The 14,477-nt window shown below is 31.3% G+C and overlaps 1 protein-coding gene and 1 pseudogene across 1 annotated transcript; one reads left to right on the plus strand and one right to left on the minus strand.

Moving 5' to 3' along the window:
- The first annotated feature begins 348 nt into the window (after positions 1-348).
- Positions 349-4,829, plus strand: LOC129290817 (uncharacterized; annotated as a pseudogene).
- A 7,337-nt stretch (positions 4,830-12,166) lies between these two features.
- On the minus strand, positions 12,167-13,950 carry LOC129290334 (cytosolic sulfotransferase 12-like). Its single transcript, XM_054927079.1, has 2 exons — positions 12,711-13,950; positions 12,167-12,447 (listed from the first exon to the last, which is right to left on the minus strand). Exon 1 carries the CDS (start codon positions 13,788-13,790, stop codon positions 12,762-12,764), a length of 1,029 nt encoding a protein of 342 aa, XP_054783054.1. The 5' UTR covers positions 13,791-13,950; the 3' UTR covers positions 12,167-12,447; positions 12,711-12,761.
- Positions 13,951-14,477: the final 527 nt, after the last annotated feature.

Below are 14,477 nucleotides of genomic sequence, written 5' to 3' on the forward strand. Positions count from 1 at the left end.
TTTTAGATATTAAAAATAATTTATAAAATGTTAGATTATTATTTTATTTAATATCACACTTCTCTAATTAATTCATATTAGTTTTGTAAATTTATTATAATTTTAATGTTTAATTAAATTATTATTTGAAATACTATTTTAATTATTATTTAGTTTTCTAATTATTTTATATTCAATATATTAGTTATTTAATTAAATTAATAATTTAATATTAAATTTTAGTATTTATTTTTTTAAAAAAATAACAGTTCTTTTGGAGCGCTTCACGTGAAAGCGCTCTGATAAATTGGGCCTTCTGGAGCACTCCACAATGGAGCGCTCTATATGGCTCCATGTTTTGGAGCGCTTCCATGCAAGCGCTCCAGAACATCAATTAAAAAAAATGAAAAAGAGAGTAGTCTTAATGATCTGCAAGCGCTCCAGAACATCAATTAAAAAAAATGAAAAAGAGAGTAGTCTTAATGATCTGTTCGGAACCCCAAACACGACAGCTTCCCCGTCTTCCTCAAAACTCTATTTCTCTCACTCAGGACCAAACCCATCTCCTCCTGCGCCGTAGGACTTGAAGCTGCTCTGTTGCTGTTCCGTTAAGAGGCCGTGGCTCAAAACCATCTCCATTGCAGTTTGACGCGTCATCAAGATCTGCAAAAACCAGATCTGATTTTATGAAGCATGACCAGTCGCTGCCCGTCTGTCAAGAGGCCATCCATCATTCTCTAGATCTTCTTCTTAGATCAAGGTCGGTTTTGGCGTGCAAAGAAGAAGCTCCACGAAGATCTTGATCTCTCCGGCATTCTCTTTTCTAGATCATCTGCAGATTTTTTTCGAAGTATCTCATTCTCTTTTCTCCATGGATACTTCTCTTTCTCTCTCTCCTTGAGCTCTCAGACTGTTCTTCTATTTTCTAGATTGAGATGGAAGCCAAAAATCAGAGCTCATCTCAAGCAAACAGGTTTGACTACTGGGCATTCAATACTATTTTTCGTTTTCTTTTTTGCTTCTTGCCCTGTTGGATCACTGCTTATCTCTCCTTTGTCTTTTTCTCTAGTTCCTCTTAGATTTGATGCTACTGTTTTTTAGATCCATTTTGGTAGTGAAATCTTGAGATTTAGTTGGAAGTGGAGATTTTAGATTTGGTTGCATAATCAACTTGGATTGATTTGCTTCAGACTTTCCTTTTATCAAAGTACAAAGAAATTATATATGTACGATGTGATTTAGTTGATAGGATGTGAGTCATTGAAGATGGAGGATGTAATTGCAAGTGTATTTGGGTCATTGTCAAATATTGTGAGATATTTGTAGGACCAAGCCCTTTATTCTGCTGCGTTTGCCTTGTGTAGAAGGTAAAAAAGGAAAAAATATTCAGGTTTTGTAACTGAAATGGGAAAGACTCTTGGAAAGTTGCTGCTATTTTTTTTTTTCTTTCTTTAATTTCAATTATTCGCTCGCAATTGTAAATTTCAGTTGTTGTAAGATATTTATAGCTTCAAATGCCCTTCATTGTGTTTTGTTTTTTTGCCTGATAGGAAAAGAAAAGAGATTTTTCTAGTTGAAATGGGAACAACTCTCTTGAAAAGTTAGAGCTGGAGATACTATTTGATATATTATCAGAAAAGCAAGTTCGGGTCCACAATGGCTTCTTTCACTTTTAATTATTCTTTCTTACAAATCACTTTTAATTTTTCTAACTCAATGATTGCTTTTTTTTCCTTGACCATTTTTTTGGTTATTTGTCCATCTCGAAAAGCAAGTGATTTGTCATTGCTTCTTTAGGTCGGTATTTCTAAAAGTGGGATTGACGATGCTGTTAAGAAATTGGTAGCTCGTGGGTAAGGATGCAGTTGGAATTTTATTGCCGGATCATAGTTTATTTCTTCTATTTAATGCCATTGGGATGATAGAAAGCTGTATGATATGCAAATACAATTAATAAACGTAATTGTCTGGTGATGTTTAACAGTGACTCAATGAAGGCATGTGTGAGATCACACCATGTCTACCACTTATTAAGCCTTTCGTAATTCCAGGTAGGTGTAAATGAATCTAATGTTGACAATCATTTTAGATGTCAATTCCATATGGGTGGAGACACTGGAGAAGCAAAGGCCAAAGGCGTTAACTCTGTAAGTTTTACCTTGCATTTAATCATATTGTCTTGAATAAATTCATGCATTTTTTTTTTGTAAACTAGTTGTGTGTGATAATTTTGCTTCAATAAAATGCTTCATTGATATTTTTACTGTATAATAATGACAGTCTAACCTGTATAACCTGTAATCTGATACTTTGATGTTCTCTTAGTCTCCTACTTTTCTTTTATTCATCTTTCCACTATCATTATCTCAGGTATGCATTTATTCATCTTAAATTATGAAGCTCTCATGTGAGTTTATTCAAATAAGAAAGTTGCTGTTGAACTTGGAATTATCATTTGAAAGTTGTTCTTATCCCTGTTATTTAAACTTTTAGAGTTGAAATTTATGCCTAATTCTAAGTATTGCTTGGTCTCAAGCTGGACAAATTTATATATTGACAAAATTGTTGACCTTGTCATTTGTTTCAGGATTGTGTGTGTATATTTTCATATTTATGGCCAAGAGATCATTTTTGTCTCTTGTATGTGGGCTATTAATTGATAATATTATTGTTTGAATTATGTATTATGTAGTTTGAATTAGTTCCTTTTATTTTTGTCCTATTCCTTTTTTTTAAATTTTTTCTCCTCCACTGTTCACTGCTTCAAGGCAATTAGGTATGCATCTGTTGTGTGCAGTTTGCCTTGTTTCATGTTGTTTTTGTCTGCGTTCCTTTTTTTAAATTTTTTTTTCTCCTTTTTGTTGAATCAAAGAACTTGTCTTGGCTACCCCTACAATCTTATTTTTTTAGGCCCTCCAATTAAGCGAATACAAGGATAAAGTTGATGTGAGCCACTCCAATCTTCAATATACTTTACTTTTTCAATGTTTATGATTTTATTGTGCAATTTGTGTTATGATTTACAATTCTTTTTGTATATAATATATTGTGCAATTTGTGTTATGATCTTCTTGTTTTTTTATTCATCCTAATATTTTATATAATATAATTTGCAATCTATATTTTTTTAGGATTGAAAGATGTCTAGGGAAAAAACTATTGATTCATTTTTTAAGAGAAAAGAGATAGATGATGAAAGAACACTATCTATTTCTAATGTTAAAAATGTTGTTGAACAACCTACATTGTCAACTGTGGAACAACCTACTGTCCAACCACATTCTTCCAAATCTATGAGGATTGAACAAGAAAAAGTTAACATTGACACTTTGATTTATGATCCTGGAAAGCGTCCACAAATTTGGGATTATTTAGTTACTCAACAAGATGAAATTCATAGAGCATACATAAAGTTTGGGCCATATCAATTTATAATGGATGTGTATCTATTTTCTAGTCAAGAAGATCATCCTCGTTGATTTCAAGCTCATTGGTTTAAAGATTTTCCTTGGTTAGAGTATTCACCAAAAAAAGTTGCTGCTTTTTGCTTTCCTTGCTATCTGTTTTCTAAAAAATCAAGTACATTCAAATCAATAGGATTTAAAAATTGGAAGAGTGAATAATGGGAAAGAATGTGCTTTTTTATCCCATATGGGAAAAAGTCCTAATTATGCTCACAATATTACTATTTAGATCCTTTGATGACTTCAAGAATCAATCTTGCCATATTGACAAAGTATTGGCTAATTAAACAAATTGCACAAGAAATTTTGAGCAATTGCTTGCGACTAAAAGCCTCTGTGGATGCTATTAGATGGTTAGCATTTCAAGCTTGTGCTTTTAGAGGACATGATGAAAGTCTGGGATCAAAGAATCAAGGTAACTTTCTTGAAATGATAAAGCTTTTGGCTTCTTATAATAAGGAAGTAGATGAAGTTGTCTTAGAAAATTCTCCACAAAATGAAAAATATACTTCACTTGATATTCAAAAAGAAATTTTACATGTATTTGCTAGAAAGGTACAAGGTGAAATTCAAGAAGAGATTAGTAATGCAAAATTTTGTTTGATTGTTGATGAATCTCAGGATGAGTCTAGAAGAGAACAAATGGCTCTTGTTATTAGATTTGTTGATAAGAATGGATTTGTCAAGGAGTGTTTTCTTGATGTAGCACACATTAAAGATACTACTGCAATCACTCTCAAGCAAGAAATTTGTTCAATTTTGTCTCATCATAATCCCAACATTTAAAATGTTAGAGGTCAAGGATATGATGGAGCTAGTAATATGTGTGGAGAGTGGAATGGTTTGCAAGCTTTAATTCTTCAAGAATGTCCCTATGCATATTACGTACATTATTTAGCTCATCAATGACAACTAGCTCTTGTTGCTGTAGCTAAAGAAGCAGTTGATGTTCATTCATTCTTCCAAAACTTGAATATGATTGTTAATGTTGTATGTTCTTCTTGTAAGCGCAATGTTGAATTACAAGATACTTTTGCATCTCAAATTGCCAATTTGGTTGAAAATAATGAGATTCAAACTGGAAGTGGGGCTAACCAAATTGGCACATTACAAAGGCTTGGAGACACTAGATGGAGTTCTCATTTTAATTTTATATGTAGCCTTTTACACATGTATAGTGCAATTGCTTCAGTTCTTGAAGATATAGCTAACACAGGATCTACTTATTCTCAACGAGGTGATGCTACACATGCTCTTAAAGCATTGATGTCATTTGATTTTGCTTTTGTTTTACATCTGATGAAAGAAATTATGGGAACCACTGACAAACTTTGTGAAGCATTACAACAAAAATTTCAATATATTTTGAATGCTATTTCCTTAATATCTATCACAAAATCACTTATTCAAAAGTTAAGAAATTATGGTTGGGATGATCTTCTAGAAGAAGTTACATCTTTTTATAGTAATCAAGCTATTGAAATTCTTGATATGAATTGTTTTTACTCTGATATAATTTGGTCTCATTGATATAAAGATTCTGTGACTGTTGAGCATCATTATCGTGTTGATATATTTATACAGTCATCGATTATCAATTGAAAGAATTAAATAGTAGATTCAATGAGCAAGCAACAGAGCTTCTAAAATTAAGCATGGATTTAGTTCCTAAAGATGCATTTAAATCATTTAGTGCCAAGAATATCTGCAATCTTGTTGAAAAATTTTACCCTTCAAATTTTTTCGATCAAGAAAAAATTTAATTAGAATATGAATTACAACATTATGAGCTTGATGTGCCTAAAGATCCTCATTTTCAAAACTTGACTACTATGAGTGAGTTATATCAAAAGTTTGTAGAAGTTGGAAAGTTGGAGAGTCCAATTCTTATCCATCGATTGATAGATTATTAAGGCTTGTATTGATTCTTCCAGTGTCAACAGTAACCACTGAGTGAGCTTTTTCAGCAATGAAAATTATAAAGACAAGGCTTCGCAACAAGATGGAAGATGAGTTTCTCACTAATTTAATGATAGTTTATATTGAGAAAGAGATTGTTGAAAAATTTACCATAGACATGATCATTGATGATTTTTATGCCATGAAGAATCGACGTGCAAAACTTAAAAAATGAAAGTACATATTTATTTTGGTTCTATATTTTTAAAATTAATAAATATGAACATAGCTAGATGTTGAAATATATGCTATGTTAGATTTTTCTTTTCTTCAGTTATAGTATATGCTTTGAGATCTCGATCCTTTCTACTTAAAAATCCTGGCTCTGTCCCTGCACACAAGCCTTAAAATGGAATAATTTCGGTAGCAAATGGAAGTATGTTTGGAAGCTACCCGTTGCTGAGCGTGTGCAAAACTTACTCTGGTTAATGTTTAAGGGCAAGCTTTTGACAAATTAAACTCTGAATGTTATTGCCAGAAGTTGTGTGGTGATCAATGGTGTTCTCTTTACCGTATTCTTGTTGAAGATATCAACCATGCTCTCAAAGACTGCACCTTTGCTACTAAATTCTGGAAAAAGATCCTACCCACAGATCCCTTTGCTGAATTCCAAAAGAACAGAATTGACGCATGGGTCCTCAACTCCCTGACGTCACCAGTTTTGGAGCGCTCCTAGAAGATTGGATTCACTCTCACTTGTTGGAAACTCTAGGAAGCATGGAACCTCCATATTCTCACAGCCTTCAAGCCTAATGTCGAAGATTTCCTTGTGCAACTTAGAGTTCTAGTCAACCATACCATCAATGCTTATTCTAGTTACAAATCCTTGATGTAATTTTGTTTTTTCTTGCTGTCTGTACAGTTTTGTTTCTGTTTTAATGATATCTCCTTTTCACCCAAAAAAAAAAAAATTAAGAATGTTGTAGCACCTCCCTTCTCTCTTTTTCCGTAGTATTCTCTCTCTTACTCTGTTATATTTTTTTTTTTTTCAAAAGAAAAGTACTCTTTCCAGTTCCATTTAGAAGTCAGATTTTAAAAAATTTATTTGGTCATATTTATAAGTCACGGTGCGGCTTTTTAAATAGTATTTGAAAAATATTTTTAAAATTATTTTTCATGAGATAGAAAAGGTAACATGATATTACTTTTTGAATTTATTATATAAGGGCATATTTAAAATCTTACACATTTTTATTTTTTATACTTTCTTTGTATTAGTATTGGAGATTGGTAGAAATGGCTTATAAAGAGGATTGGAAAAGTATGTCTTAGATTTTTCTTATTTTACAGAGTCACGTGCATGGTTTCCAATAGTAAGGTGTAGATATTCAATAATTTAAGGACAAGCATGGAGCGAGGACTTTGCTTTTGATCAGAATTGGTCGGATCGATCTCATGTAGTCATCCTGTGAAGTCTTTGATCAGAATTGGTCTCATCAAGGTCACCAAGCTACATTATTGGTTAACACGGCCTTGACATAAAAATTTCTTGATAGTCAAATCTCTAACAGCACTTAGAAAAAAAATTAAACACACAACTTACCCTAAACTTTTTGAAGAAATGCTTGGTATCCTATAATGAAGAGTTGAGCAATATCCTTCTAAACAATTTTCAAAGAGCAATATTACCTCTTTATTAAATATCGGTTAATTTGACTATTGATTAACCCAAAATATTATAGAGAATGATTTAGAAAACTATAAAAAAAAAACACCTAGAAAACTACATAAAAATTTTTTATAAGAAAATTAATACTGGTTAAGTCTCTTAAATTACAAAAAAATTATAATAGGCTAATGTTATTTCTTATTCATATAAAAGATTAAAATATTATTTTAACCAACTATTTTGACTAGCTACAAGGTGATTATCATATCACTATTACTAGCAACAACACAAGTAAGTAATTAAAAATATTAAGTTTCTAAATAACATCTTACTAAGATATTAATATTTTAATATTTGATAATTAATATTATTACAAATCTTTACACACAATTTACAAGTCAAACTTTAATGTATACAAATTTTTGAAGGATGATTTATTAACTTTGGAAGAAGACTTGCAAAGTATCATACTATTTTAATTTTCAAATTAAATCACCTATAAATTTTTAAAAAAATTAGTTGAGCGTTTAATATTTAAAAAATGATTTATAAATTTTGAACCAATATTTAAAAATAATAAAATTTAAATAATAAAATTATTAAGTATTTAAATATTTCAACAAAGTTTTATTAAAATAAATATAATATTTTTTAATTACTAGAAACATTGGTGACTTAATAATCACCCAATGGTGGGTAAAAGTTATTAGTTAAAATAATATTGTCATATTTTATATCAATAAGAAATAACACAAGTCTATTAGTGTTTATTTATAATTGAGTTAAGGGTCTAAAATATCCCTCAACTAAGCGAAAAAGGTTAGGGTAGCCCCTAAAGTCAAGAAAGAATTATTTATATCCCTTAACTGATAAAATTTTAAATTCCATCACCCTGTCATTTATTTCATCAAATTTCATCGTTAGTAAAATCCACATTTAAATTTTTTAATATTTTTAGTGAGTTTCACTATTTTTATAGGGTTAAAAATTTAAAATGCTCATCAACTAAGTAAAAAAGGTAAGCATTGCCTTTAAAGTCAAAAAGGTAATTTATATCCTTTAGTTGCTAAGAGTTTCAATTCCAACATCCAGCTATATATTCTGTCAAATTTCACCTTTAGTTAAACCCATGTTTAAATTTTTAAAATTTCTAGTAGGTCCCACCATTTTTGTAATAATTAGGATATTTAAATTAAATTAAATTAAATAAATCTTAGTCTATATTTATTAATTTTGGAGTAGGTTTAGCAAGTGAGAGAGTTGGTCCAGTGGAATTGTGCTTGTAAGTCATATTCTCAGTCCCTAGTTCGCGAAGAAATCCATATTTTCTATTCTTCTGTAAAATTACCTAACTGCCCTTTAAAAAAAACAAAAAGAAACTAAAATAGCATCAGATTTTATTTCACCTCTCTCCAAAATCCTTTCTTCGAACAAAACTTAAGCTTTGAACCCCAAATCCTCTGCATCTCTGATCTTCTTCCTTCTCATTCTTCGCCGCCGTCCTTTCCCGTCTCTGATCGTCACCGGCGTGGGTATGGGTGAGAGTTCCACTACAAGAGTTTAAGACAACGACTTCTCCTCTTTCTATGCGTTATGTCGCCGTCGCTCACTGCCGTCGAGTTCCGTCAAACAATCAGCTTCTTTCTTCTCCGGTGGTAACTACAGCGTCTTTTCCTCGCCGGCGTTGGCTGTATGTTGGGTGAAGCTCATTATCTCCCCTTCTATGTTTGACGTCTTGTTCTTTTCCCCTGTTCGGTCGGCCTCTTTCTTTTCCTTCCTTTATTAATGGTGACTTGAGGTAAGGAGTTTCAAGCTTCACTTCTCTATTGCTGTGTATGTGCATATGTTGGTTGAAGTCGTGAATTTTGCTCTTCTTTGTTTTGTCTACTGTGAATAATGTGAATGTGGGATTTAGTTTTATTCGAGTTTAAAATTGAGTAATGTTGAAGGAATTATGTTTGAGAAGCCCAATGAATTTAAATATTGTTATCTGAGAATTATGTTTAGAGAAGAGCCTAGAGTCAAAGTTTAAAAATTGGTGCCTCCAAAATGTTTGTTAAAATGCTTGTTAGATGGAGCTGTTTGATTTTGTATTTCCTAAAATTTCATTAAATCCCTTGGAAGACATGACTAGTTGGAATACTATTATCTTGTGAATTGAGCTTGACATTCTGTAAAAATTTTATTATGAAGGTAATGTGTAGCTAGTTAAATTCTTTCGATTTATGCGGTTGATGAGGATTTTTGGGTGAGAAATTTGAATGCTAAGAAGCTTTATTGTGAGGTTTGAAAATGATGGATATTTGGTGTTTTGATTAAAAAAAAAAAGATTAAGAGGAGATGGTATTTTAATGGAGTAATTAACTATGGCTATTGAGGAACTTTAATATGTAAAGTCTTGGTTCTAAAGTTTTAAATCTATTATAATTTAACATTAGTGGTGGTAATGTTGAAAGGAAACTATTGAACTAGTTGAAATTTATTAAAACCTTATTATATTTTATAGGGTGTTTAAAAGAGGAGAAATTCAATTGAAGTGGTAAGAGATGAAATTTGAATTTTGAAAACTCTTCAAGTAAGTGAATATTGTCCTAATTAATTTATTAATAAAAGTCTTTTATTGAAATATTATATTTTTATATAGATCATTTTTAATTACTATGATAAGTATTGGATACATCATTAATTAAATTATTTTTATCATGTGAAAATATAAAAAAATTGTGGCAAGAAATATTAAGTCATGACATGTGAATGAAATTTTCCCTATGAGTCATATTTTCAAGATTCATGAAATTATCTTTGATTAGCTTTGGAAAATTTTGGCTATCCAATAAATGCAATAATGGACATCAATTATGAAACTTTATTTTGACAAGTATTAAATTGATTATTACAATAATTCATGGGAGTTCGACATTGAAAATGAAAATTTTATTTCAGTAATGATTATTTTTCTTGCATGTTTGAAATGTAATTTTTAAGAAGACTACATGCAGAACACTGATTGCTAACGGTAATTTTATTAGTCCATAGTGTTTTGGTTGATGACTAGCTAGTTCAATTTTTTTTCCACAAGCTTTGTTTTCACGTCTATTATTTGTAGCTTCGACCATGTTTGGTTGTTATCCTTATGGATTGTATGACCACATTTGTTTCGTGACTTTGACCATGTCTAGTTATTACCAATATGAACTATGTGTCTAAGTCTATTATGTGTTATGTAAAATCCTCATAAAATTTATTTTATTGGATTTGTGAAATATAAACTTCATTATTTTTAATGAGTAAATATTTCTATTCCTATTTAATTATTTAATTTATTTGATTTCTTATAGCTAGATGACAAATTGTTTATTTATTTTTAATTTAGTGGTTCAGTACTTGTGAAGTTTATTAGAATTTTTAAATTCTCTAATTTATTGATTTTTTTTAATTTGTTTATAAGTATCTAAACATATTTATCTATATTCTTTTAACTTTAGTATTGGGACGTTATTTACTAGAAAATTATTTTGGTTTCAGATTTATTAGTTGATATTGAACCTCTTGCCGATCACTGAGGGGCTTACAACTGTGTGCTGGATGGATATTTATTTTGGAACTGCCTTTCCTTTTTATATAAATTTTGAAGTCTATGTATTATGTTTTGAAAATGCAGTTTAGGGCGCTCCATGATAACTATAATAAGGGTCCTAACTTTTTATTATGTTGTTTGACCTTCTGCTGCTGGGGAGCAAAGCTCCACACTCTAATTTTTATTTTGTAACATTTCGGTAGAGATTACAGAAGGTCCTATTTAAATGGGAGGTGTTGACAAAATTTCTACAAAAAGTCCAATATTTTGATTTGAATCAAAAGTAAATATAGTTTAATGTATAATTATGCTTATAGTGTGTCCAATGCATTTATTTTGAATTTATCCTTAATTGAGGCATTAGGGGTGTATGTTTGTACATATGTTTTATGTCATTCATGCTTAATTTTTGGGGTGTGACAATTTTTTTAATACTTTTAGTATATCTCCTCAGGGTTTAGGCCACACCTCTGAGTGAGTCATTATTCAAGCTTGTAAAAAATGTAAACTTCTTGCCACGGCTCTCCAATGGCTCCACGCTCAATTTTTCTCCGTAATTCCTAACATTGTCCTCAATCTGCCATTGTTAAATGGTGCCAAAACTCTACTAACCATTGCAGGAACATGCTTATGGTGCACTCTTCGGCCTAGCCATTCACGACGATAAGAAGACTGCAATAAGTGAGCTAGGTGCTTTGTCGTCGTTACTCTAATTGCTTCAATCCAAGAATGAGCAAACAAGAGAGGAAATGAAGGTGGGGGATAGAGAAGAGAGGGAGAGAGGGAGAAGAGAGGGGTATGTTTTAAAATTATAAAAACATATTAAAAAATTATGGTACCCACTAAAAATGTTAAAAATTCAATTGTGGGCCCTACTAATAGTGAAAATTGACAAAATAAATGAGAGGGTGATGAAGTTGAAAATCTTAATGATTGAGAGATAAAAATGACCCTTTCTTAATTTTAGGGGTGACTCTGACTTTTTCTATTTAGTTTAAGGGCATTTTAGACCTTTAACTCAAAAAAATATAAAAGAAATTAAGTGGCTGCCACTATTATATTTTATTATTAAAAATATTTAAAAAATTCATGTGGGCCCCACTAATAAATAATTAGGGGCATGGAGGATGCAAAATTTTAAAGTTGAAGGATAAAATTAACCTCAATTTAAATTTAAGATCATTTGTGAATTTTCATATATAATTTAGGGACAAAAATGGCTATTTATCCTTTATAATTCAAAGGACTTGGTCAGTTTTAATTTTCTTATAATATATTTTTATGTAATTTTTTAGGTCATTTTTTACAATTTTTTAGATCATTCCTTATAATTCTTTTTTTTCAATCAATGTCAAATTAATGAATATTTAATAAAGGGGCAATATTGTTACTTAAAAAATTATTTTAGAAATTCCCCCACCCTTCACTACGGGTGACCAGTCCTTCTTAAAAAAATTACAGATAAATTAAATCTTTAGCCAAAAAAATTCCTGCAGCATAATGGTGACAGAAAAGAACGGGGAAAGTAACGAGAATGACAAGTATTTAAAATCCAACAATATCAGTGATTCACTATAAAAGAGAAAATTACTGATATGATTTTTCTAGGCTTCACACACACACACACACACTTTTTACATAAAACACCAGCATATCCAAGTAGAAGAATGTTTTTTTACGAGTTAAAAAGCTTCACAGACACACCCAACGTTTGAACAGGCTCATCCATAAGAGTGTTCTCAATCTTTTAATTTTTGATCGACACTAAGCTATACGTCATGAGAAACACTCTATCTCTAGGGAGATTACAAGTTTAATTATATTTGCCGCTACTTCTTCTACATCTTCACTTCCAACACCTGGTGAAGAAAAGATTAACATGTAAATTTAGCTAATACTTCAATTATCAAAGAGACTTTTTGAAGTTCTCGTTATACTTGATCAACGAATTTAAGAATAAACTTCACCATAAACCTGGTTTCAGAAGACACATTTGATGAGGAAAGGAATTATATAAATTAAGGTACTTTGCTTAAATTCAATTAATTGTTACTTGAATTTTAAAATATTTAACATTTAAATTCAATGTAATAATAAAATACGCAGAAATTGTTACTCAAACCTGTTGTTAATTTGTAGACCAGACGTTCTAAAGAATCTAATTAATGGAGATTTAAAACTTCAAGCCATGTATCCCCAGCTTCTCTTCAGTAGTATCATCAAGTCGTTTGATCATGTCCAGTGTGAGAAAATTCTTGGAATCTCCAACTGTTCCACGTCTAAAAAAATTCTTACTTTTCACCCCGGAGGACACTTTTCCACTTTTATTCACTTCCAAATTGCTCAAATTTTCAAAACTACAGAGCTTCAATATGTCACCCACAACATCATTTTCTTCTTCTTTGGAAAAACCATACCCAATAAACTCAGCTAGTTCCTTCAAAACCCTCACCGGCTCACCCTTTAGATCCTCAAACCTCAAAAACATTACCTTCTCTGGTCTCTTCAAACTCTCCTTGTAATAACCCAATATGTGATCCCAAAACGGCCCGAAAGGGTTCTTTCCCTGGCAAAACTTCTCAAACAAATCCTCATCAACCACGTTGCTCGCTGCTTGGCTTTCTGTTTTGAAGAACGGACTTGTAAAGTGCCAGTACGAGACAAGAACGTCCTTAGGATTTCTGCACAAGTACACTATCTTACATCTCGATGACTTTACGGACTCCGGCAATGGTAAGTGTGGCAGATGGGCCGCGAAAAGCCTCGGCGATGAGAAGGAGCTCAGATCTGGGTTGTTCTCAAGATAGAGACGGAGTTCCAAGAAGGGCACAAGATCATGAGGGTTGGTAGTGAGAAGAGGGTGGGTCGGGTTTAGATTCGTGTTCGGATAATGGGTCTTGCGATTAAGGAGTGAGTAAGTGAGGGCCTTGAGCCAGGTCGTGCCAGATTTTGGCATCGTGACGAGGATGATGTCAGAGTCATGAGCCTGAAAGTGTTTATGCAAGTTGAGGACTCCTTGGATGACCCTTTTGTTGTGCCAAAAGCCTTGGAATTGGTAGAGCCGATAGATCTTCCAATACGGTTCAGAAGGTAGGGTTGCAATGAGATTTCGACACTCTTGGGATAGAGCTTCGTCGTCTTCATCCCAGAACTTGGGAATTACGACTGGAAGACCAGAGGCTTTGGATTGTTCTTCTGACATGGTTATGTTATTGTTATAGATCTATGTAAGGAGGGAAGTATGGAGGTAAGAAATTAGATTTATGGAGATTTCCATGGGTATAGATAATGTTTTAGACGAAAGGATCAAAATTGTTGCTAATCAACATCAGACCGTCGTGTGGGCTCTGACTTTTCAATTTTTCTTTTTTTGGTGAAAACTTTTCAATTTTTCTTCAAATCATGGAGTTACTATATATAGGCCAACTCCTTTTTTTTTTTTCAATTCACAATTAAATCTCAAAATATTAAATTAATTATAAGTAAGTCCCTCATAAATTGTTTGAAAAATAAATTAAAAATATTAATTCAAATAATTATAAATTTAAATTTTTTTAATTATAAATAAGTATTTAAATATTAAGTTATTAAAAAAATTTATGTTTATAACTTTTAAATTAATATTTATATTTTATTTTAAAAAAATTGCCAGAAACTATCACTAATTTTTTAATATCTAACTGCCGTTTTTTTTATTTTTAATTAAATGTGATTTTATTTTAAAATATTATAATTTCATTATTGTTCATATGTGTCAGACCATCATGTGGTAGCTCTGATTTCTGGCATATAGTGAAAATTGGCTGTCACGTGATGATCTACTTTAATTTTATTTCTTTTAGAGAAAATTAGAAAGAAGGACAATGATTACTCAAAATTCTTGAGGAAA

Source organism: Prosopis cineraria, unplaced genomic scaffold, assembly GCF_029017545.1.
Source record: "Prosopis cineraria cultivar Desert tree isolate PC_DT_omini unplaced genomic scaffold, ASM2901754v1 PC13, whole genome shotgun sequence".
Classification (NCBI taxonomy): domain Eukaryota; kingdom Viridiplantae; phylum Streptophyta; class Magnoliopsida; order Fabales; family Fabaceae; genus Prosopis; species Prosopis cineraria.

What these genes read in the sequence shown, in the direction of transcription:
- LOC129290334 (XM_054927079.1), bottom strand. Translation starts at nt 13,790, where the DNA reads ATGTCAGAAGAACAATCCAAAGCCTCTGGTCTTCCAGTCGTAATTCCC.